The sequence below is a fragment of the Mus musculus genome, chromosome 9, assembly GCF_000001635.26.
Source record: "Mus musculus strain C57BL/6J chromosome 9, GRCm38.p6 C57BL/6J".
NCBI classification, from domain to species: domain Eukaryota; kingdom Metazoa; phylum Chordata; class Mammalia; order Rodentia; family Muridae; genus Mus; species Mus musculus.
In genome coordinates this window covers 117,976,109-118,000,982 of record NC_000075.6, presented here as the reverse complement: position 1 = coordinate 118,000,982, position 24,874 = coordinate 117,976,109, and the positions used below count along the sequence as shown (strand labels likewise).

General features: G+C 40.8%; 1 protein-coding gene across 1 annotated transcript in view; it reads left to right on the top strand.

Annotated features, from left to right (window-relative positions):
• Zcwpw2 (zinc finger, CW type with PWWP domain 2) overlaps positions 1–24,874 on the top strand; it is a 117,025-nt gene that overhangs the window by 39,877 nt on the left and 52,274 nt on the right. The window contains exon 3 of the mRNA NM_001378466.1: positions 2,032–2,191. Within this exon, the coding sequence (NP_001365395.1) occupies positions 2,032–2,191 (160 nt within the window). The remainder of the gene's footprint in view (positions 1–2,031; positions 2,192–24,874) is intronic.

Genomic DNA, 24,874 nt, shown 5'->3' with positions numbered 1-24,874 from the left:
ACTTTGCTTCATCTTCTATAGTAGCATTAGTGAACAAATGCATTATTTGAAATGTTCAGTTTTATTAGTGCTAAAGTTGTTTGTTTGAGACATGATCTCACTATGTAGCCAGGCTGGCTTGGAAGTATGCATGATCTGACTATGTAGATCAGGCTAGCCTCACCCTCACAGAGACCCGCTCGCCTCTGCTTTGTGAGTGCTAGGAGTAAAGGCTTGTGCCTCCCAATCTCAACTTGTTTTCACTTATATCCACAGTCAGGACTTTTAAGATGATTGTGATCTGTACATCTTTTAGTTTTCAGCTTTTCTTTTATTATAGAATCTGATAAATCAAGTCAATAGAGCAGGTGTGGACTTGGTTACATCAGTGACCTCAGGACTTGCTCTCTAATTTCTGGTTGGGACTCCTTGTGGGAAATTGTTTTCAGTTTCTGCTTAGCAATGTTGTCGTGGATCTGAGCTTTCAGCTGTTGATGTGGAAAAGAAAAACCAGAGGCTAGAGAGATGGCTTAGAAATTAGGAGCACATATCTTGTATCCCTGACACACACATATCTATAATTAAAAAGTAATAATTAAAAGGAAAATCTAAATTAAACAGAAAGTAGAAAAATAGAACCCTACCTAAGTGGGAACTGAATGTCCAAAGCAGAAAATGACGTCTATAGAGGTTTCTGTCACAATAAGCTATCTTTTTCAAATTTATATTTTATTTTATGTGTATGGATGTTTTAACTGCACATATGTCTTTGCACCACATGTGTGACTGGCACCTGTGGAAGCCAGATGAGAACATCAGATCCTCTGGAACTGCAGTAACAGGTAGTTGTGAGCTGCTATGTGGGTGCTGGAAATTGAATCTATCACCCCTCTAAACATATTTTAAAATAATTTTAAATAAAAATTTACTTAGAGTTCTGAATATTTTTTAGCAAATTAATGACTTGTCAGTGGAGTGATAGAGAGAAAGGAAGAGTTTAGAATGGTGGAGCTGAGGTCCTGCCCTTTCTGTAGTTAACATTGTTATCACTATTTGAGATATGAGGATTTTCTGCCTATCACCTATTAATCTATCTGTTATCTATTTGCCTACAGCTATAGGTATGTATCTCTCATCTACCTCTTATCATTTATCATTAAGCTATGATTGCTTTATAGCTGACATTTTGTATCTAAACATATATCATTTACCTATAAGCTATCAAGTATGTCTATCTAGCATATCATCCGTCTCTCAATTGCCTATCATCTACCTATTACCTACTATCTGTCATTTGTGTGTCATCTCTCTACTGTCTACAGTATCTATCTATCTATCTATCTATCTATCTATCTATCTATCTATCTATCTATCTACCTATCATCTATCTACCTATCAATCATCTATCTATCTATCTATCTATCTATCTATCTATCTATCTATCTACCTACCTACCTACCTACCTACCTATCCTCTATCTTTCTATCTAACATCTATCTACCTACCTACCTACATATATCTATCTAGCTGTCTATCTATCATCTATATACCTACCTACTTATGTATCTGTCATGTGTGTGTGTGTGTGTGTGTGTGTGTGTGTGTGTGTGTGTGTATGAGTGGATGTCCATCCATACACATGCACACACACACACACATACACACACACACAGCTTTCTCTCACTTTGGCAGAAGCCATGTCAGTGACTAATATTTTGATAATTAATCATTTTTTCTTGGCTAGAGTTAACTCTTCAGAAAATTCAATACATATTTTCCCCCCTCTTTGCCTGTCAGTGGTGTTTCTTATGGATTCTGACTATCATTTCTTTTAGATTCTTTTCATCTTGCCTATGACACTATCAAAACATTTTATTGATACAAAGATAAAATTTTCTACTTGCTTACTGTCTTTGAAAGGTATAAGTAGGAATACGTGTATGTTTGTAGAAATCATTAAAATTCAAAGACATAAGTTCAATATTTGATTGTGATAGATGTGTCAATAGTTTCAGTTTTTAACAGAAAATTTATTTTAACTTTATTTTTAAGTTGGCCAGGAATACTTTGTCCTGATCCTTTCAAAGGGAAATATGTAACCTATGACCAGGATGGAAATGTTGAAAAGTATTACGTAGAATTTCTGGGTGACCCCCACTCGACAGCGTGGATGAGTGCAGCGTTTGTTGGACATTTTAGTCTCACGTTAGAGGTAGGTGAAGCACCATTGCAACTTATGCTTCCTCTCGTTTCTTCTATTTACTGTCCATTTTTATCTCAGATCTTAAAACATTTGCATTTATATAAAATCATGCATAATATGCTTTTAAATTGAAACACGATTATTTTCAAGGAAATTGTGGATATGAAGTAGTTGTAGAGTTTAACAGCTTTCCTCTTCCACTGGTAACGTGGTACAAATCAACTAAAGAGTGAACCTTTGAAATGGTTTTAAGATTGTCAGTTTTTACATTCTCCTGAGACTGTACATTTCAGCATCCGTCACAGGAAATTCATTATAGAGCACAACAAGTTTTTCAAATTTCAAACAGAGCATTTCATTACATGAACTCCTTTACTGTCTTCTCACTCTTTTTAAACTTTAGCTCACACATTACAATTAATTAGTTATTGGGTTCTCAGGCTGGGGACATGGAAGGCGAGCTGGGCCTGTACCCAAGGAGCCACCATGGTGAGCACAGGCTGCCTGTGCTGAAAGCCACCCTGAGCCTTTTGTCTGCACACCATGCCATCATTAAAGCCAGTGGCATCGTAGACACTGAAACCTTCCACTCAGTTTTGATATACTTTATTTTTTTAATAGTAAGATGATATATTCATGTGCATATCTCAGTATATGTATAAACAAAGCATGCAATCCAACCACACTGGTAATTTGAGATTGTTTAAAATGGGTTTAATTTTATTTGGCATATATAGCTTTTTAAAAAAAAAATTAGTTCAAAAGCTGTTTAAAAGAATCACTGTGGCAGACCACCACTTCATATTAGCTAACCCGACCACCTCATGATGAAGCCCCTTTTCTGCTTCCCCTCTGCCTGTGTTCCTAGACAGGTCTGTTGGTAAACCACAGACAAAAGTGCGGACTGTTTCTTTTTTGTCCTCTCCTTCCCCCTGAGGGGTGGGGAAACCTAGCTGCTCATGAAGCTAGGAAAGATTAAGGTGTTTCTAAAAATTATATGTAGTTGTATATATTAAAATTATATTTAATCGTAAGCACAAAAGTCAAAATGTATTATTAGTCATCTGAATACATAATATCCTCAATGTTTGAATATTATCATGATTATTTTACCATCAATACCTGTGGCAAGAAAAAGGTCTGATAGAGAAGACAGCCAAACTTGGAAATCAAGAGACACATGTTCTTGTTTCTAACTTATTAAGGCTTCAGCAGAAATTTTGCACAACAACCAGGAATTCAGGGCTGATTTATGCAAAATGATGCTGCAAAGATGAGAGTGAGGGGTAAGGCCCGGAAGGGTGTTGGCTTCCCTGTCTCTTTCTCAATTCCCCAGCTGGGGATCTGGGGGATTTGTAGATACCCACAGGCCTGGGGGAACCTTGTTTAGGGCTCTGCCTCTGCCCTTTCTTCTCCTATTTCTAGCCTGTTCTTGTAGCTTTGCAGCTGATAGAATGAGGATGCCATCTATGGGTCTCTTTATTCAATCAAGTTCCTCAGATTCAGTTACTATGTGCTAGACTTTCCTCCTGTGCCCAGCCTTCCCCCACTCTCTGTTATCTAGAGTTATGTTCACTAGGATGTGAAAGCTGAGGGATGACAAAAGCCTATTGTTTCAGTTGCTCAGAAAATAATGTAAGGAGATAGATTTAGGCAAGGCTGACAGGCAAAGAAGAAAATTCTAGGCCCAAGTCATGCATATGAGGAATTGGTTGAACATGATTAAATTAAAACTAGACACCCCCCCCCATCATCATGGGATATGATTTTAAATCAGAATCTTGCTTTTCTGGTGTGTTGGGGGCATCCAGGACTTGCTGTGGTGGGAGAACTGGGCTCTGATGATACCGAGTAGCCTTGGTTTCTGTTGCTTAGGTTCTTGAGCTTGCCTCTCGCTGTCTGGTTATCTTTGGTGTTAGTTGGTCTTGCTATCTCTAACTGGAGCTTGTTCCTCTTGTGGGCCTGTGAGCCTGTGATCTTAGGTGTGTCAGCACTCCTGGTAGACTAGTTCTCTGCAGGCAGGATTTGGGTGTGGCGAGCTGTGTCACAGGGTTAGCTCCAGGGCACTGATGGAAACTGGAAGCATCCTGTCCCTGAGTGTTTCTTGGTTCCTCTGTTTGTGGGCTCCTGGCGGGTCGCTCTTTGGACAGTTTTTTGGACCAAAAGTGGTAGTCTCACCTGTGAGCTTAGGAGTGACAGCATTTCTGGGAGACCAGTTGTCTCTGGGGAGGGTGACGGGATTTAGGTACCAAGGATTGTGGAACAGCCTTAGCTCTGGGGTGCAGATGGAAACCAGAAGGATCCTGTCTGAAATAGAGTTGTATATGCATTTATGAGAATGTTAACTTTTTTGGTTTATATAATGAAAAGCATTTCTCCCTTATATTTCAGTCATGCTTGTCTGGTTTTAAGTTTTTAGAATAATTATTTTTACCTGACTAACTTGTGTATGGGTCTGCTGACTTAATTTAATTGCTCAGCTTACAAAAGTACTCAGTCTCTGTCTCTACACAAAGTGTTAGGTTTTCCTTGCCAATAATTATTACACTTAGTGATACATTGAGATACACTCCGAGAAGAGTTAAAGGCAATATAGAGCTCTTGTGTACAGTGAAGTATTGCAACTTTTAAGGAAAACTTGGCCTACATGAGGTTAATTTAGGCAACTTGAGGTTTTAGTATAGTAGCAGCTTCCAGACCCCCACTTATCCCTGTGTCAGGCAGCAGTTACAGTTCCTGGAGAAGCACAGCTCTCAAGATAAGCTGACCAAAAAGGCCCCTGTCCCCTCAGGACTTGGGGTGTCACTGGGACGTTTACTGGGGAGTTGCCTATGATCATAACAAAGAAAGATGGTGGCCATTGAGTTGCCTGCTTCCCTTCCATTTTTGCAAGCTCCTTTCCCCTCAGCTGAACTGGCTCTCAGTGTGGTAAGAGATTGAGACACTTTCTGCCTCACTTTTGATCACCCCTTTTTTCTCTCTTTGGGGTCCTGATATTAAAGATAAAAATAGTAAGACTCTAGAGAGTAACTGCATCTGCAGAGGAAAGTAGAGGGATGTCTCTGACCCCAGGACTCAAGTGAGATCGCCATCTTGTATCCCACGTCTCTAAGAGACCAGTCCACACTCTCCTGCACATTGGCTGCAGATGCATCAGAGCCTCTTGGCCAGGATCCCTTTGGGCCTTCATCTTCAGCCAGGAGGCAGAGCTGAGTTTCAGATCTCTGTGCACCTTCCCTGCCAGGCCTGCAGAGAGTGCTCTGACCACTAGGACTCAGGAGAGAGTTGGACTCCCAGGAGTGCTGACAGAAGCTAACAGAATCATAGGAAGAACAAGCTCCAGCCAGAGCTAGAAAATATAACACCAGAGATTACCAGATGGTGAAAGGCAAATGTAAGAATCTTACTAATAGAAACCAAGACCACTCGGCATCATCGGGCTACTATACCCAGCAAAACTCTTAGTTACCATAGTTGGAGAAAACATTAAATTATAGAAGAAAACTTCCCAAACCTAAAGAAAGAGATGCCCATGAACATACAAGAAGCATACAGAACTCCAAATAGACTGGACCAGAAAAGAAATTCCTTCTGACACATAATAATCAGAACAACAAATACATTAAATAAAGATAGAATATTAAAAGCAGTAAGGGAAAAAAGGTCAAGTAACATATAAAGGCAGACCTATTAGAATTACACCAGACTTCTCACCAGAGACTACGAAAGCCAGAAGATTCTGGATAGATGTTATATACAAATGCCAGCCCGGGCTACTATACCCAGCAAAACTCTCAGTTACCATAGATGGAGAAAACAAGATACTCCATGGCAAAACCAAATTCACACAATATCTTTCCATGAATCCAGCCCTTCGAAGAATAATAAAGAGAAAACTCTAACACAAGAAGGGAAATTACACCCTAGAAAAAGCCAGAAAGTAATCCTTCAACAAACCTAAAAGAAAATAGCTGCAAGAACAGAATCCCAACTCTATCAACAAAAATAACAGGAAGCAACAATTACTTTTCCTTAATATCTCTGAATATCTATGGACTCAGTTCCCCAATAAAAAGACATAGACTAACATACTGGCTACACAAACAGGACCCAACATTTTGCTGCATACAGGAAACCCAACCCACCTCAGGGACAACGACAGACACTACCTTAGAGTAAAAGGCTGGAAAACAATTTTCCAAGCAAGTGGTCCAAAGAAACAAGTTGGAGTAGCCATTCTAATATCAAATAAAATCGACTTCCAACCCAAAGTTATCAAAAAAGACAAGAGGGGCATTTCATACTCATCAAAGGTAAAATCTACCAAGATGAACTCTCAATTCTGAATATCTATGCTCTAAAAGCAAGGGCATCCACATTCATTAAAGAAACTTTAGTAAAGCTCAAAGCACACATTGCAAAGACCAGAGTGTGGATACTTCACTCCTTCTTAGAATGGGGAACAAAATACCCATGGGAGGAGTTACAGAGACAAAGTTCAGAGCTGAGACAGAAGGAAGGACCATCCAGAGACTGCCCCACCCAGGGATCCATCCCATAAACAACCACCAAACCCAGATACTATTGCATATGCCAGCAAGATTTGCTGACAGGACCCTGATATAGCTATCTCTTGTGAGGCTATGCCAGTGCCTGGCAAATATAGAAGTTGATGCTCACAGTCATCTATTGGATGGAACACAGGGCCCCCAATGAAGGAGACAGAGAGAGTACCCAAGGAGCTAAAGGGGTCTGCAACCCTATAGGAGGAACAACAATATGAATTAACCAGTATCCCCCTGCCCAGAGCTTGTGTCTCTAGTTGCATATGTAGCAGAGGATGGCCTAGTTGGCCATCAATGGGATGAGAAGCCCTCAGTCTTGGAAGATCATATGCCCTAGCACAGGGGAATGTCAGGGCCAGGAAGTGGGAGTGGGTGGGTTGGGGAGCAGGGCAGTGAGAGGGTATAGGGGACTTTTGGGATAGCATTTGAAATGTAAATGAAGAAAATATCTAATAATAATAATAAAAAAGAAAGTAGAGGATTATGGATAGTTCTTACAGAAATAGAAGATAATCTATGAAGTGCCATAGGATGGATATATGGAAATATCAGTAAGGAAATAGAAACTTAGGAGTAAACACAAAATCCTCTATGCCTCTGCCCCACCTCTCTCTCTCTCTCTCTCTCTCTCTCTCTCTCTCTCTCTCTCTGTGTGTACACATATGTGTTTGTGCATATGTATGTGTATGTAACGATGCTGATTGAACCCTCATCCTCAAGCTTGTTGGCAAAATATTCTGCCAATGAATTATGCTCCCTGCCCACAAAAGAAAATCCAGAAACAGACCAGTTCAATGACTAAATAAAAATTGTATTTTAGGGATATTTCTTTTTCTAGAAGCAGATTTCAGAAAGCAGTAAAATGAAAAAAAAACCATTAAGTAGGAGTTTCAGAAGGACATGAGAGATGGGATCAAGGAGCACCTAAAAAATAATGGCCCAAAACTATGTAAATATGATGAAAGATGTCCATCATATTTACATATTTAAGCACTGTGTGCTCAACTAGGATAAGCACACAGTGGCTAGGAGACAGTCAGACTTGTCAATGGCAAGGAGAGGCTGGATGTAGTGGGAAAGCTGGAACACCTTACGTATGCACAGTATCAGTAAGAGAAGCTGCAGCTTCCCATCAGAAACTCTCCTGGCCCAATGCTATGATATATTCAAATTACTGAAAGGAAAAACTGTCAATAAAGAAGCCAGGTCTGACAAAGCTGTCCTTCAGAATTGACAGAAGCTAAGGCCTTCCCAGGTAGTGAAGCTGACAGAGCTTATTGCCATGAAATCCGTCCTGCCTAAAGTACAGAGGCCTACAGGCTGAATTGGAAGGACCCTAGGTAACACCTCAGAGCCTAGTGAAGAAATAATAAAAATCTCAATAAATACATGAGAAAATGTAAAAGGCAGAATTGTAATAATATCTTGTAGCTACTTTTTTATATGCTAGATGATTTGAGATTAATACTTTAAAATATTTTTGAGTCAGGTATTGTTATAGATTTTATTTACATTTTTTATGTGCATAAAAGACTAATTGACTTAAAATTAGTTTATACTATAGACTAAAATAAAAAAATAATTTTCTACCCTCAAGAGCTGAAAGGATTGGGGGAGAAGTGTTGAAGAAGTGAAACTTTGTGATTGACAAAGGTAGGGTGTTGTAAATTACAAACTCAGGTTACTAACTCAGGTTTAAACTGTATTTATTTATTTATATTTATGTTTCTGAGTATTTTGTCTGCATATGTATAAGGGACAGTATGGGTACCTTGTGCCCATGGAAGGCAGAAGAGAGTCCTGGAAGCACACAGTGGCTAGGAGACAGTTAAACTTGTTTAGGGTGGAATTGGAATTTAGGATTGGTTGTGACCTGTGATGTGGGTACTGGGAACTGAACCGAGGTTCTCTGGAAAAGCAACAAGTGCCCTTAATGCCTGAGACATTTCTCTAGATCCCATGATTCAAGATTTTAAATATAATTTTTTTGTTTTTCACAAAGGAAACAGCTAAAAAGATAAATACAGCACTAGCCAGGGTAGATGGCATGGCAATGTGCATCTGTATCTTGTGCAATATGGCTTGCTGCTAGCTTGCTGAGATTGGTTTCATCATTGTTGATAGGGAACATTTGCCAGAATTATTCATTATACCCAAATAGAATTTATCCCAGAATGCAAAGATGTATCCACATATGAGAATCAATCAAGGCAGTGTACAAAATTAGCAGGATGTAGGAAAAACAATTTCAATCAATGCAGAAAAAAGCATTTGGCAAGGTTCCACACCCTTCATGATAAAAGCACTCACCAATTAAGGAGACTGCCTGCATATAGTAAAGTCACGTATGAAATTCTGTATGTAAGCATCGTGGTCCCTGACAACAGGCTGAAGACTTTCTATGCAAGGTCAGGAACAAGATGCAGGTGTCCTCTTCTGCTAGTTCTAGTTAACCTACTCTGCCATAGAAAGCACAAACAGCAAAATCACAAAGAAGCAAGGGAAATCATGTCTATTCACTGAGAGTATGAAATTCTTACGTATTCCCGAGGAATACACACACACACACACACACACACACACACACACACACACACACATAAATAACAAACATGAATTAAGCAAAGCGCAGGAAACAATCAACATCCAGATGCCAGTTGCATTGCTATTCACTAACTATAAACAACCTGAAAGGAAGATCAGAAGACAGTAGTCATGACTATTGTTCATGAGCATTTTCCAGTTCTCTGCCTTTCATTTGTACCCTTTAAAGAATCATTCTAAAGACTTATTTAATACACATAATTTTAGATTATGCATATGTGTGTGTGCCTATGTGTGGGTATGTGCAAATGACTCCAGTACCCAAAAGGCCAAAAGAGGGAATAGTATTCCCCTGGAATTGTTTAAAAGATCATTTTAAAATTATTTTTATTTGTGGTGTATGTGTGTGTGAGAGAGTTCATAGAACCTTGAAACATGCATTGGATCTCCTAAGTGTGGGAACAAAACTAACTGTTCTTTCTTTTCTTGTGGTAGTGAGCTTCTTGAAATCTCTTCAGAAGTCAGCTCAATGACTCATCGTTTTCTTCTGATTTCCCTGCCTGTAAATATAACTTTTGAGTCCATAGTAATATATCAAGTAAGAATTCTGTAAATGAGCAGAAACCACCAAGAGATGATTGGGGCATTAAACATAACTTGTTCTATGACATGCTCTCCCACAAGTGTTCTGATTCTAATGTGTGTGTGTGTGTGTGTGTGTGTGTGTGTGTGTGTGTGAGAGAGAGAGAGAGAGAGAGAGAGAGAGAAAGAGAGAGAGAGAGAGAGAGAGAGAGAGAGAGAGAGAGAGAGAGAGAGAGAGACTGTCTACACCAAAGCAAGGATATGTACATCCATTTCCTATATGCAGCCTCTCACAAGGGTAGACACCCTCGTTGCTTGACGCACTTGATATATAGAACTGAAGTTCAGACTATGTCTCCAAGGTCAGCCAAATGGTGAGTGACAGTGAGAATTGTCTGAAGCAAAGCTCCCATTCTTCTCTCTGTGTGCACGCTGCCAACTCCCATGTCTATATGCAGTGGTTGATTTTATTTGTTGAATATTTGCCCCTAAAATGAGGACAGTGTTCACCTTTTAATTTCATTGCACATGTTGAGTGATGGTTGTGTTTGGCCAACTCATCCTTCTTCACTTGCTACTCAGTGTTCTCCCCAAAGGACTAGAAGTCATGAAGAGCAATCAGAATTCTTGACAGAGAGTTATAGTAGACTGTCAATAAACGTTATCTATTCCTTTAATGTCAAGTTACATTGCAGGTAGTCTTTCCAAAGAACCCATGTGTATGGAAGGAAGTTCTAAAAAGGTAGAAGGGACAATTGGGTGGAGAATATTTTTATTAGAAATGGGAAGAAATAGAGCTAATGATCTTTAAGGCTATAGCTGCAGCATATTTCTACTGTGCTGTAGACAGTAGTGCTAGGATCTATTGAAACCAGGAGGTAAGCTAGAATCTGCAGTCTGACTCCTGTTGAGTGATGGGGGCCACCATCTGCAGTGCCTCACTCAAGCACATTGGAGCTTGTTTGATGGGCTTTGAAAGGGGACAAGAATCATGATCTCTCATGTTCTTTGTGACTGAGAGAAGCCAGTTTCTTTTTCTATATTCAGTTTTTCTGATTCACTCATTTATACGTGCTGAGGCTGCTGTGTGAAATAGTTCTCTACTTGATCTCTTATGAATTTAGATAGCTGTGAACTTATGCTGCATTAAAAGTCCAAATCCAAACAACATGAGCAACTTCATTCAGTTTATAGAAAGGATGAAAACATGCCTTCCCAACGTAAAAGGCTCACTAAATTGTCCTCAGAGTTATAACCCCGTATGAGCAAAGTGGGGATGCCTTTTAGTGAATCTGCCATGCAAGCCTTTTAAGTTAGGAAAGAGTCGTAAACTAACTCATTGATATACTCTTCCAGAAGCAAGTGGTGAATTCCCACACTCAGATAATCCTAAATTTACACTTGGATATGCGTTTTATTTTATTTTATTTTATTTTTTGAAGTGTAGTCTAGCAAAGGACTGGAATCTATTTATAAATTCAGCAAAACCTGTGATCCCTAAACTCTAAGTAAGGCCCATTTGATGAGTCTGAATGACCACTTCTGTGTTTAGATCAGAGAACATGCCCTGTCTGGGCATCGCATGCCAACTGTCCTCTTCCCCAAATCTCCACTGCTCTTTTCACTGTCTTTGCACACAGTCTGAGCATTGTCTGTAATACCTGTAGCCAGTGTTTGCCCACAAATACATTGTGCAGAAAAAGCCAAGCAGGTGTTGGTTAGAACCTAACGACCATGGATGTTAATGTTCTCTTAGGCCTTGACCCTGATAGCCATGAATACTGCTGCTTTAGACAAACTGGGCCAGTTCCGACTCTTTAAAGGCTCAGAACAAATGAGCACACACCTGTTTTCAGAATTCATTTAAGTCTTTCCATGTCTCCCAGCTCTACCCAGCACTGCTACCATTCAGTCCACCTGTCTACAGCAGCAGGAGAAACCTGCAGTTTAGGCAGACACTGGCCTTAAGCATCAACTACTGGGACGGATGGCTCAGCAATTAAGAGTACTTGGTGCTCTTCAAAAGGCTCCAGGATTGATTTTCAGCACCAACTTGGTGACTCATAACCATTCATAACTCTAGTTCCAGGGGATCCAACGCTCTCTTCTGATCCCCTCGGACAGTAGGGATACATTTGGTGCACTTAGATACATGCAGGCAGAACACTTATACACATAACAATTTTAAAAAGTCTAAAATAAAAAAAAATACCTCCTGACCCAGTGCTGATCTTTTTCTGCTTCATTTATTAATATTATGATTGATTTACTACCAGTTTGCATAGCAAGGTTTATAATTGCTTTCTTGGTATGGTCTTAATTCAACTTTTAAAAATAAAAATATTACAACTTGAAATCCGAGTATATAACATACTTAAAACTGTACACACCAATGTTGACTTGTTTTAAAATTACCTTTAAAATTATGTTAACATATACGTGACATAAAATTTATCAGTTTAGCTGAACTTAATGCACAGCCCAATGGTTAAGTTTTAAACTACTGACCAATAGTCCTAGAAACATTTTTCCCCCTAGGAATATTACAAAGTGTCCTTTCTGAATTGGAAAGAATTGCACAGCACTTATGACGTATCTTATAATTTCCTTTCTAACTTATGTTTTATACTCCAGATTTTATCCATCCCCCACCCTCACCCTGGTCCACCCTCTGACAGTTCCACATCCCATACCTCATTCCCACCCACTAACTCTACAAGGATGTCCCCACCCCACCCCCTACCCCACTTGACCTCTAAACTCCCTGGGGCTTCCAGTCTCTTGAGGGTTAGGTGCATCATCTTTGATTGAACATAGACCCGGCAGTCCTCTGCTGTGTATGTGTTGGGGGCCTCATATCAGCTGGTATATGTTGCCTGTTTGGTGGTCCAGTGTTTGATAGATCTCAAGGGTGCAGATTAATTGAGACTGCTGGTCCTCCTACAGGGTCACCCTCCTCCTCAGCTTCTTTCTGCCTTTCCCTAATTCAACCACAAGGGTCAGCAGCTTCTGTCCAATAGTTAGATACAAATATCTGCATCTGACTCTTTCAGCTGTTTGTTGGGTCTTCCGAAGTGCAGTCATGATAGGTCCCATTTGGTGAGCACTCCATGGCCTCAGTAATAGTGTCAGGTCTTGGGACTGCCCTTTGAGCTGGATCCTACTTTGGGTCTGTCACTGGACTTTCTTTTCCTCAAACTCCTCTCCATTTCCATCCCTGTAGTTCTTTCAGACAGGAACAATTATAGGTTAGAGTTTTGACTGTGGGATGGCAACCCCCTCCCTCATTTGATGCCCTGTCTTCCTGATGAAGGTGAACTCTACAAGTTCCCTCTCCCTACTGTTGGACATTTCATCTAAGGTCCCTCCCTATGAGTCTTGAGTTCCTATGAGTCTCACCTCCCAGGTCTCTGGTGCATTCTGCAGAGGTCCCCCCAACCTCCTATCTCCCCAGGTTGCCTGTTTCAATTCTTTATGCTGGCCCTCAGGGCTTCAGTCTTTTTCCCTCACCTAATACCAGATCAGGTTCCCCTCCCCCTCCACTCCCTTCCCCCAGTTCTATCCCAATTGTGTTTGTTTTCTTCTCTCTTCCAAGTGGGACTGAGGTGTCCTCACTTGGGCCCTTCAGCTTGTTGACCTTTTTGAGTTCTGTGGACTGTATCTTGGGTATTCTGTATTATTATTATTATTATTATTATTATTATTATTATTGGCTAATATCTACTTATTAATGAGTACATACCATGCATGTCCTTTTGGGTCTGAGTTACCTCACTCAGGATGATATTTTCTAGTTACCATGTCCTTGTTTTTAATAGCTTGAGTGATATTCCATTGTGCAAATGAATCACAGATTCTGTATCCATTCTTCTGTCATGGGACATCTAGGTTGTTTCCAGCTTCTGGCTATCACAAATAAGGTCATTATGAACATAGTGGAACACGTGCTCCTATAGCATGGTGGGGCATCTTTTGGGTGTATTCCCAAGAGTAATATTGCTAGGTCTTCAGATAGATCTATTTCCAATTTTCTGAGGAACCTCCAGATTGATTTCCAGAGTAGTTGTACTAGTTTGCAATCCCACCAGCAATGGAAGGGTGTTCCTCTTTCTTCACATCCTCCCCAGCATGTGCTGTCATCTGAGGTTTTGATCTTAGCCATTCTGATTGGTGTAAGGTGGAATCTCAGGGTCATTTTGATGTGCATTTCTCTGATCACTAAGGACTTTGAACATTTCTTTAGGTGCTTCTCAGCCATTCAAGATTCCTCTGTTGTGAATTCTCGGTTTAGTTCTATACTCCATTTTTTTATTGAGTTGTTTGTTTGTTTGTTTTGGTGGTTAGCTTCTTGAGTTCTTTATATATTTTGGATATTATCCCTCTATCGCATGTGGGTTTAGTGAAGATTTTTTCCCAATCTGTAGGTTGCCAATTTGTCTTATCAACTATGTCCTTTGCCTTACAGAAGCTTTCCAGTTTCATGAGGTCCCATTTATCAATTCTTGATCTTAGAGCATGAACCATTGGAGTTCTCTTTAGGAAATTTCCCCCTGTGCCAATGAGTTCAAGGCTCTTTCCTACTTTCTCTTCTATTAGATTCAGTGTATCTGGTTTTATGTTGAGGTCCTTGAGCCACTTGGAGTTTGTGCAAGGTGACAAATTTAGGTCTATTTTAATTTTTCTACATACAAATAGCCAGTTAGACCAGCACCATTTATTGAAGATGCTTTCTTTTTTCCATTGTTTATTTTTTGGCGTCTTTGCCAAAGATAAAGTGTCTGTAAGTGTGCGGGTTTATTTCTGGGTCTTTAATTCTATTCCATTGATCAAAGTGTCTGTCTCTGTACCAATACCATGCAGTTTTTATCACTGTTGCCCTGTTGTAAAGCTTGAGGTCAGGGATGGTGATTCCCTCAGCTATTCTTTTATTGTTAAGAATTGTTTTTGCTATCCTTGTTTTTTTGCCATTCCAGAAGAATTTGAGAATTGCTCTTTCCATGTCTTTGAAGAATTGTGTTGGGATTTTGATGGGAATTGCATTGAATCTGTACATTACCTTTGGTAGGATGGCCATTTTTACTATATTAATCCCGCCAATCCATGAGCATGGGAGAAATCTCCATTTCCTGAGATCGTCTTCGATTTCTTTCTTGAGAGACTTGAAGTTATTATCATACAGGTCTTTCACTTGTTTGGTTAGAGTTACCCCAAGATATTTTTATATTATTTGTGGCTATCGTGAAGGGAGTTGTTTCCTTAATTTCTTCTCAGCCTGTTTATCACATGTGTAAAGGAAGGCTACTGATTTATTTGAGTTAATTTTATATCCGGCCACTTTGCTGAAGTTGTTTATCAGCTGGAAAAGTTCTCTGGTATAATTTTTAGGGTCGCTTATGTGTACTCTCATATCATCTGCAAATAGTGATACCTTTATTTCTTCTTTGCCAATTTGTATCCCCTTATGTCTTTTTGTTGTTCTACTGTTCTTGCTAGTACTTCGAGTACTATTTTAAGTAGATATGGGGAGAGTGGGCATCCTTGTCTTGTCCACAGTCTTAGTGAGATTGCTTCAAGTGTATCTCCATCTAATTTGATATTGTCTGTTGGTTTGCAGTCAATTGCTTTTATTATGTTTAGGTATGGGCCTGGAATTCCTGATCTCTCCAATACTTTTAACATGAAGGGGTGTTATATTTTGTCAGATTTTTTTTTCTGCATCTAAGGAGTTGATCATGTGATTTTTTTCCTTTGAGTTTGTTTATATAGTGGATTACATTAATGGATTTTCATATATTAAACCAACCTTGCATCCCTGGAATGAAGCCTACTTGATCATGGTGAATTATGGTTTTGATGTGTTCTTGAATTTAGTTTGTAAGAATTTTATTGAGTAATTTTGCATCAATATTCATAAGTGAGATTGGTCTGAAGTTTTCTTTTTTGGTTGGGTCCTTGTGTGGTTTTAGGTATCAGAGTAGTTGTGGCATCATAGAATGAGTTAGGTAGTGTTCCTTCTGTTTGTATTTTATGGAATAGTTTGAGGACTATTGGTATCAGGTCTTCTTTGAAGGTCTGGTAGAATTCTGCACTAAATCCATCTGGCCCTGGGTATTTTTTGGTTGGGAGGTTCCTACTGATTTCTTCTATTTCCTTGTGTGATGCAGGCCTGTTTATATAGTTTATCTGCTCTTGATTTAACTTTGGTATGTGGTATCTGTCTAGAAAACCATCTATTTCATCTAGATTTTCCAGTTTTGCTGAGTATAGTAGAATCTGATGATTTTTTTTAATTTCCTCCGTTTCTGTTGTTATGTCTCCCTTTTTATTTCTGATTTTGTTAATTTGGATACTGCTTCTGGGTCCTTTAGTTTGTATGGCTATGAGTTTATCTATCTTGTTAATTCTGTCAAAGAACTAGCTTTTGTTTTTGTTGATTCTTTGTATTGTTCTCTTTGTTTCTTTTTGATTGATTTCAGCCCTGGGTTTGACTATTTCCTGCCTTCTACTCCTGTTGGGTGAGTTTGCTTCTTTTTGTTCTAGAGCTCTCAGGTATGCTGTTAAGTTATTAGTGTAAGATCTCTCCATTTTCTTTACCAGGGCACTTAGTGCTATGAACTTTCCTCTTCGCACTGCTTCCATTGTGTCCCATAAGTTTGGGTATGATGTGTCAATATTTTCATTAATTTCTAGGAAGTTTTTTCTTTATTTTTTTCTCTGACCAAGTTATTATTGAGTAAAGAGTTGTTCAGTTTCCATGTGAATATGGGCTTTCTGTAGTTTTTGATGTTATTGAAGACTAGCCTTAGGCCATGGTGATCTGATAGGATGCATGGTATTATTTCAGTCTTCTTGTAGCTGTTGAGGGTTGTTTTGTGACCAATTATATGGTCAGTTTTGGAGAAGGTACCACGAGGTGCTGAAAAAAAAAGGTGTATTCTTTTGTTTTGGGGTGAAATGTTCTGTAGATATCTGTTAAATACATTTGGTTCATAACCTCTATTAGTTTCACTGTGTCTCTGTTTAGTTTCTGTTTCAATGACCTGTCCATTGGTGAGAGTGGGGTGTTGAAGTCTCCCACTATTATTGTGTGGGGTTTAATGTGTATTTTTAGCTTTAGTAACATTTCTTTTATGAATGTGGGTGCTCTTGCATTTGGGGCATAGATATTCAGAATTGAGACTTTCTTGGTGGATTTTCCCATTGATGAATATGAAGAGTCCTTCCTCAACAAGCTTGATAAGTTTTGGTTGAAAGTCTATTTTATTGGATAGTATGATGGCAACTCCAGCTTGTTTCCTGGGACCATTTGCTTGGAAGACCTTTTTCCATACTTTTACTCTGAGTTAGTGTCTGTCTTTGTTATTGAGGTATGTTTCTTGTATGCAGCAAAATGCTGGATTTTGTTTGTATATACAGTCTGTTAGCTTATGTCTTTTTAAAGGTGAATTGAGTCCATTAATATTGAGAGGTATTAGAGAGCGATGACTGTTGTTTGCTGAGATATTTATTTTTGTAGGTGACTTTATATGCTTGTGGTTCTCTCCTTTTGGATTTATTTTGAGATGCTTAATATCTTGTCTTTTCTTTGGTGCAGGTACCTTCCTTGTGTTGGAATTTTCCTTCTAGGATCCTCTCTAGTACTGGATTGGTAGATAGATACTACTTGAATTTGGTTTTGTCCTGGAATATTCTGGGTTCTCCATCTATGTTTATCCCGAGCTTTTGTCCCCACCGGCAAGAACACACTCAGGACTACCAGAATCTTCTGCGGCAAAGCTTTTATTGCTTACTTATCAGGAGGGAAGACCCCGAACCGGGAAAATGGCACTGCTTATATAGCCCACAGCGTGATGTTTCAGCACCTGATGTGGCGTGACAGCTCCTGATTTGTTGCTCGCCCATCACCCCATTACTACGCCACGAGATGGGCAGTGACTAAGTGTGAGTTCACTCTTGCACTTGCGCATAAGGCTTGTTTACTAGTTAGGCACAGTGGAAGCCAGCACCATCTTATAATGGCAATTGCTCACGGCACACATGCGATTGCTCGCGGCACGGCTCTCCACATCTCCCTCTTTTTATTTTATTAAAATTTGAGGCCGGTCTAGGCCTCTGCAGTCATGTCCATCTGCTGTGGCTCCTGTCTTAGGTCATTCCTCCAATGTCACAGCCTTTCCTGTCATAGGGCAACCCTATAGCCACTGGGTCCCGTGTCTTAGGTTGGTCTGTGCATGAGGAAAGTTGCCCGTCTCTGGATACTGCAGTACTGTGTGACAGTAACTGCTAAATGACCTAGGGCGAACTCTATAAAAAGAGGCCAGCCAAAAAACGAATTAGTAAACCTCAGCGAGGTGTAAGTGTTGATCAATGAGTGTTGAGTCTCTTACATCCCAGTGCAATGTACCCACAAATTCATGGGACGCAATAGCAGAGAACTCAGATGCCATTTAGGTCTTAAGCATGGACAGCCAAATTTCAGGGGAGGCCCCTTGTTCAATGGCTGCAAGTGCTTGAGCAATAACGACCTTGTCATGGTTTTGTTGGGTTCTGAGCTTACAAACCAACCAGAGCATAAACACAAGTCCACAGCATATGGCAGCAGCAAACAAAACCACCCCCACCCATTCCTTAAAATAAGAAAAAGCAGATGAAATCCAGGAGGAGAGACCCTCTGTCAATGACAGGTCCACTCGTGTCGAGTTGATCCTGAGAACAGCCGCTCTCAGGGTCTCAAGGGTCTCATCGAATCTTTCAGACCAATTTCCTGCAAGATACAAAGAAATCTGCCTAGACAGATTAGCAAACATGTAAATATTGATTTTTCCCAAAGGAAGAAATATTCGTGACATCCATTTGCCAGCTCAAAGAACGGGAGCTAATAGTGGAGCAGGACTGATAGCCTAGCACTTGTAAAGAGTGTGATGACTGAGTTACGGGCCAGGTTTTTGGCCACCAGTGAGAAGAAATAATACTTTTGTCTGCTCCTGTATCTAAAATTCCCTTAAATTGTTTCCCTTCTATAACTAACTCCAAGGATGGCCTGGAATCTAAAGGCATTATTAAGTAAGCAGAATCATTTCCAGTAGAACCAATCCCTCTGGCAGCTCGAGGAATACCAGAGGAAGGAAAACAACCATGTAGGCTTGGCAAAATTATTAGTTGAGCTATTCTGTCCCCTTGTGATATAGAAAAGACACCTTGAGGACAAGAACAGAGAACCTGAAGTTCCCCTTTATAATCCTGATCTACAACTCTAGGGTGGACAATAAGACCTTGTAGGCTGCAAGAGCCTGCCTCGTATATCTCTAATTGAACGATAGTCCTTAGCCCAATGATATCCTTTTCCACATTTAGTACACAATCCTGGTGCTGTCCTTTTTATAGGGGCTCTGCAGTCCTTTTTTAAATGTCCTGGTTTGCCACAATTAAAGCAAAGTTTGAGCTCAGTTGAATCTGAGCGCCTCCTCCCCTGCAGAATGGCTGCTGCCAATCCAGCATTAGTAAGCGGCCCTCCAAGCTCACGGCAAACCTTTAACCAGTCCTGTAACCCCTTACTCTTTCTAGGTGTAATTGCTGATCTGCATTCCTGCGTAGCTTGTTCATAAACCAATTGTTCAATTAAAGGCATTGCTGCTTCTGGATCACCAAATATCCTCCCTGCTGCCTCTGTCATTCTGGCCACAAAGTCTGAGAAGGACTCCTGTGCACCTTGAGTAATCTTGGTCAAATGCCCACTTGCCTCTCCCTTCTTAGAGAGTGCCTTCCATGCCTTAACAGCAGCAGCTGAGATCTGAGCGTACGCTCCCCAATGATAATCTGTTTGGTTAGCAGTATGCTGTCCCTGACCTGTAAGTAATTCAAACGTCCACGTTCTTTGGTCCCCTTCCATGGTGGCATTGGCCCTTGACTGTGTCTGGCAGGAGTCCTGCCACAAGGCTTTCCACTCAAGATACATTCCCATACTGGAGGCTGCAGCTTTTACTACAGTCTGCCAATCACCAGGAGTCATAGCGTGATTCGCAAGCCTTTCGACTTGTGCTATAGTGAAATTAGCGCTGACTCCATAATTGCGAACTGCTTCTGCGAGCTCCTTAATCTGTATATACTCTACCGGATCATGAACATGTCCACCCTCAGCTCCTTCAAAAACTGGGAACGCTTGCTGCACTTTTCTCTGTTCCTCTTTTGGAATGAATGAATCTGAATGATACCTCTGCACATAAGGCTCTGAATGGTACCTCTGCACATAAGGCTCTGAATGGTACCTCTGCACATAGGGCGGAGGTGCACTAGGACCCTGAAGCCGACAGTCCGGAGGCCGAGCAGCAAGCTGGCTTTCGCCAGCCGCTTTTTGCCTTTTTCTGGACTGAGTAGCTTGCATTTTATCTTGCTGGTACCTTTCTCCCTCATAACGAGCTGCTTCCTCCTCCAAGTCTGTTTCTTCAGAGGAGCTAAGTCCTTCATCTGATTCTGAGCTACTAAGAGCTAGCCGCTTAAACTCATCTAGTGGCGGGTATAAGTTCCTTCTCCTAGAAACCTTTGCTGATTGATCTTTTTTCTTTTCTTTTTCCTTCTCCTTCCTTCCAATCTCTCCCCAGGTATTCTTCCCTGACATTAACTTTTCCTCGGGTTCAAGACCCGTGGAAAGGCCTGTATGCTTAATTGGTGCACCATGTTTCCTCTTTGCTCCTACTCTCTCTCCCCGCTTTACCTCTGATAGACTGTCTTGAATTTTGTCCAGAATTCTCTGCCCTGCCTTAACCACTTGTTGACATATGAAAAGGAACAAAAAGGCTTCTAACACTGGAGAAAGTTCAAGGCCAGACATACCTCGTTAAGCTGTAATGTGTCCCGCAGTTCTGGTTCCACCTCGCAAATGAGGGATCTCCCTTGCACCGGTGTGATGGTAGTTCCTGGGTTTCTCGGTGCCACTTATTGCCCGAGCTTTTGTCCCCACCGGCAAGAACACACTCAGGACAACTGGAATCTTCTGTGGCAAAGCTTTTATTGCTTACTTATCAGGAGGGAAGACCCCGAACCGGGAAAATGGCGCTGCTTATATAGCCCACAGCGTGACGTTTCAGCACCTGATGTGGCGTGACAGCTCCTGATTCGTTGCTCGCCCATCACCCCATTACTACGCCATGAGATGGGCAGTGACTAGGCGTGAGTTCACTCTTGCACTTGCGGATAAGGCTTGTTTACTAGTTAGGCGCAGTGGAAGCCAGCACCATCTTATAATGGCGATTGCCCACGGCACTCACGCGATTGCTCGCGGCAGGGCTCTCCACATATGTTGATTTAGAGTTTTGCTGAGTATAGTAGCCTGGGCTGGCATTTGTGTTCTCATAGGGTCTGTATGACCTCTGACCAGGCTCTTCTGGCTTTCATAGTCTCTGGTGAGAAGTCTGGTGTAATTCTTATAGGTCTGCCTTTGTATGTTACTTGGCCCTTTTCCCTTGCAGCTTTTAATATTCTTTCTTTGTTCTGTGCGTTTAGTGCTTTGACTATTATGTGACCAGAGGATTTTCTTTTCTGGTCCCATTTATTTGATGTTCTATAGGCTACTTGTACCTTTATGGCCACCTCTTTCTTTAGGTTGGGGAAGTTTTCTTCTGTGATTTTGTTGAAGATATTTTCAGGTCCTTTGAGCTGGGAATCTATTCTCCTCTATTCCCATTATTCTTAGATTTGGTCTTTTCATTGTGTCCTGAATTTCCTGGGTGGGTTAGAAGTTTTTTACGTTTTGAATTTTCTTTGACAGTTGTGTCAACCTCTTCTACTATATCGTCTACACCTAAGATACTCTCTTCTATCTCTTGTATTCTGTTGGTGATACTTAACATCTGTAAACCCTGACCTTTTTCCTAGGTTTTCCATTTCCAGGTTTGCCTCCATTTGTGTTTTCTTAATTGTTTCTGCTTCTACATTTGTGTCTTGGATGGCTTTATTCAGTTCCTTTACCTGTTTACCTATATTTTCCTGTATTTCTTTCAGTGAGTTATTGATATCCTCTTTAAAGGACTATTATCTTTATGAGATAGGATTTTAGGACAGATTTCTGATTTTCAGATGTGTTGGTGTATTCAGGACTTGCTGTAGTAGGAGAAATGGGTTCTGATGATGTCCATGTATATTGGTTTCTGTTGTTTATAATCTTTCACTTTCCTCTTGCCATTGGGATATCCCTGGTGTTTCTTGGTCTGGGTGACTCTGTCTGGAGTCTGCCTCTTTTGTCCCTGGGTTGCTTCAGGTCTCCTGGTAGGCCTGCAGCCCTGGCTGTAGCAAACCACCTACCTGTGGGGCCTTCCAACTGGGGCACTTTAGAGGGGCAGAGAAGCTGCTGATCTGTTGCCCTGGCTGCAGTAAATCTCCGGGGAAACCTTCAGAATGTTGGGTCTTCAGTGGAGCAGTCAAGCTGTTGGCCTGTATGAAGATGTTCTCCAGGGGGTCTGTTTTCCTGTGTGTAGCAGATCTCCAGGCAGGCTTTCAATCTGTCAGGTCAGTTGCTCTGCATACCTTTAAGCTGTGGTGTCTACTGCTCTGAGTGCAGCGGATCCTCTAGGATGAGTCAGGATATGGTGTCTTCATGGGAGCAGACCAGCTAGGAATCTACCCCAGCAGAAAGGACCGGGCAGAAGGGGTGGAAGCGGCTTTTATAACTTTCAACATCACTTATCTTTGACAATACATGCTAGGAGCTCTTCAGAATTCTTTAAGGTAACAGAGCTGCACCATCACCTCAGAGCCAGAGCCAGGCTGCCTGCATGCTAATTCCCGCTCTGTCTTTAATAGTTACACAGACATGGCAAGTTGTAAACTCAGCCTCCTTATCTCTGAAGTGTAATAATGCATCCCCTCACAAGCTTATGAGGGACTCATTAAATGAGTCATTTGTGAAGTGTTTAGGCTGGTGCTTGGCAAAACTACATAAGCTTTAGATAGGTTAGTAAATTAAAAAATAGTAATAGGCTCTTTAAATAATAGAACTCTTTTATAAATGAAATATGCTCTCTGTCAATGTCTCCCTGATGTGAACAGAGTTCTTGTCTCATTTTCTGGGCCTGCAGAGACTGAATGTCTTGTCTGTAATCCCAATTTACTGTTAAGATGGCTGAGGCTCAAGTTCCATGCCTTACCTGAAGTCACTCAGCAGTGCAGCCAGGCCCCAGACCAGGCTTGTGACTACCAACTCCACATTTTCAGATTCTGTGTCAGCTTGCTTGTAATTTGCATTGAGTTATCTGTTAACCTTCGTAAGCATATGGAATTCATAATGAGCTATTCTCTGCCAACTGGAAAACCTCAAAAGGCCTTCTTGTTGTTTTTAACTTAGTTAGCTTGATTTAGAACTTTACACACAGCTTTTCAAGGTAGTCAGAGTTCCAAGTGGCTTCTTCTTCCCTTTAGCACACTGGTTTCTCACCATGAAAGCGAGGCTGCTCTTCACTGATTTTAAAGCCTGGAATTTACTTATTTTCTATGTGATATTAGCAATAAGTTGCTGATAGTGATACAGATACTGTAGTTCTGACACAGAAGATTGTTTGTTTTCTTTCTTCATAGTTGCTTTCCAAACCTTCTCTATGCCACATTCCACTGCAAAGCTGACTTTGACTTTCATAACCGTGAACCTGCTTCTCAGGGAGCTGATCACAAATCTGTGCTTCCCACCAGTTGGCTATGCCCTTCCTGGTGACACTCTAAAACCATTCTATAGCAGATGGTCTCCATGTTACGTGTGTTTCCTCTCTGTGTAATGGCATCAGATAGACAGGATTTATGAATGTGTATAATGCCTACTGTACTGACTTTGTGGAACAGTGAATGAGTTTATGAGACTGTGGTGCTAAAGAAGCCATGCAACGTAGGCAAACTGAAACAGAAGGCTCTTCTGAACATGGGTGTCCTTAGGTGGCATCTGGTTCTCCCCAGCTGGGGCCTGTCCCTTAGCCTTTCATGTCATTCTGCTTTCAAGTCTCTTAAACAGTGGCAGTCACACGTTGGTGAAAGGCTGTCTTCTGGAGCACGTCACTGCAGATGACAGGCCAACTGGAGTGTCAAGTGGGCTTTCTTAAGACCAGAGTCATAGCCTGTAACAGTTGTTATTCTCATCCTGGTATGAAAAAATCTAAAAGCATAAAAATACTGTTTAAATATATGTTCAAGTCTATATTAATGAAAAACATATCTAGGACCCAGTGGTTTTTCTGATCTATTAAGGTCATTTTATGTTAGACAACTTAATTTCTTACTCCTGCTCCCCTACTTCTAACCTTGCAGGGAGCACCCAGCAAGAAACTGAAGTAGTTCTCCTGGTAATTTTTGGTATTTCAGACCACATAATGAAAATACACTGTAGACATTCTATTCTCAAATTTTCATGTTTTGCTTCCATATTTCTTCTGGTGCTCTCATTATCTCTCAGTCTCATAAAATACCACAGTAAATGAGGCTGGGTGTTTTCATTGACTGACTCATGCTTACCAGTGATATGGATGTGAAAAACATAAGTTGGTTTGATTTTTAAATCCCACTTAGAATCAGTAAGACTCCTGTTTATATTTAGACCAAGAAACAAGAAAACTAGATTTTATGAACAGCAGCTGTTTGAAGTATTCACTAACTTAAGCTTTGCAAGTAGTGAAGCCGTGGTTATATGAAATACCTGTTAAAGATGGCAGGTTATAGAAGGAGGCATCACTAGGAAGCTGAGGAACGTGGTAGTGTGGTTTCTGTGCACATGAGGTGAGATGGTGTGCTGTGTTCTCTTTGCATCAGAGGAACAAGAACGCTTCTATTGTCTGGGGCCTCACCACTGTGGGAGAAACCTTTTAAGGAAGACAGGGCACCTTGGGGTTAACTTCCTACTGAAATACTTTAAGTGTAAGCAGTCTATCTGACAGAAGAAAAGGGTGGAGTTTGGAAAAGTGGAACAGTTCCTCAGGACAGCATGTGGTTGGCTCAGTGAGCCACCTGCAGTTTGAGGATGTAAGCGGGA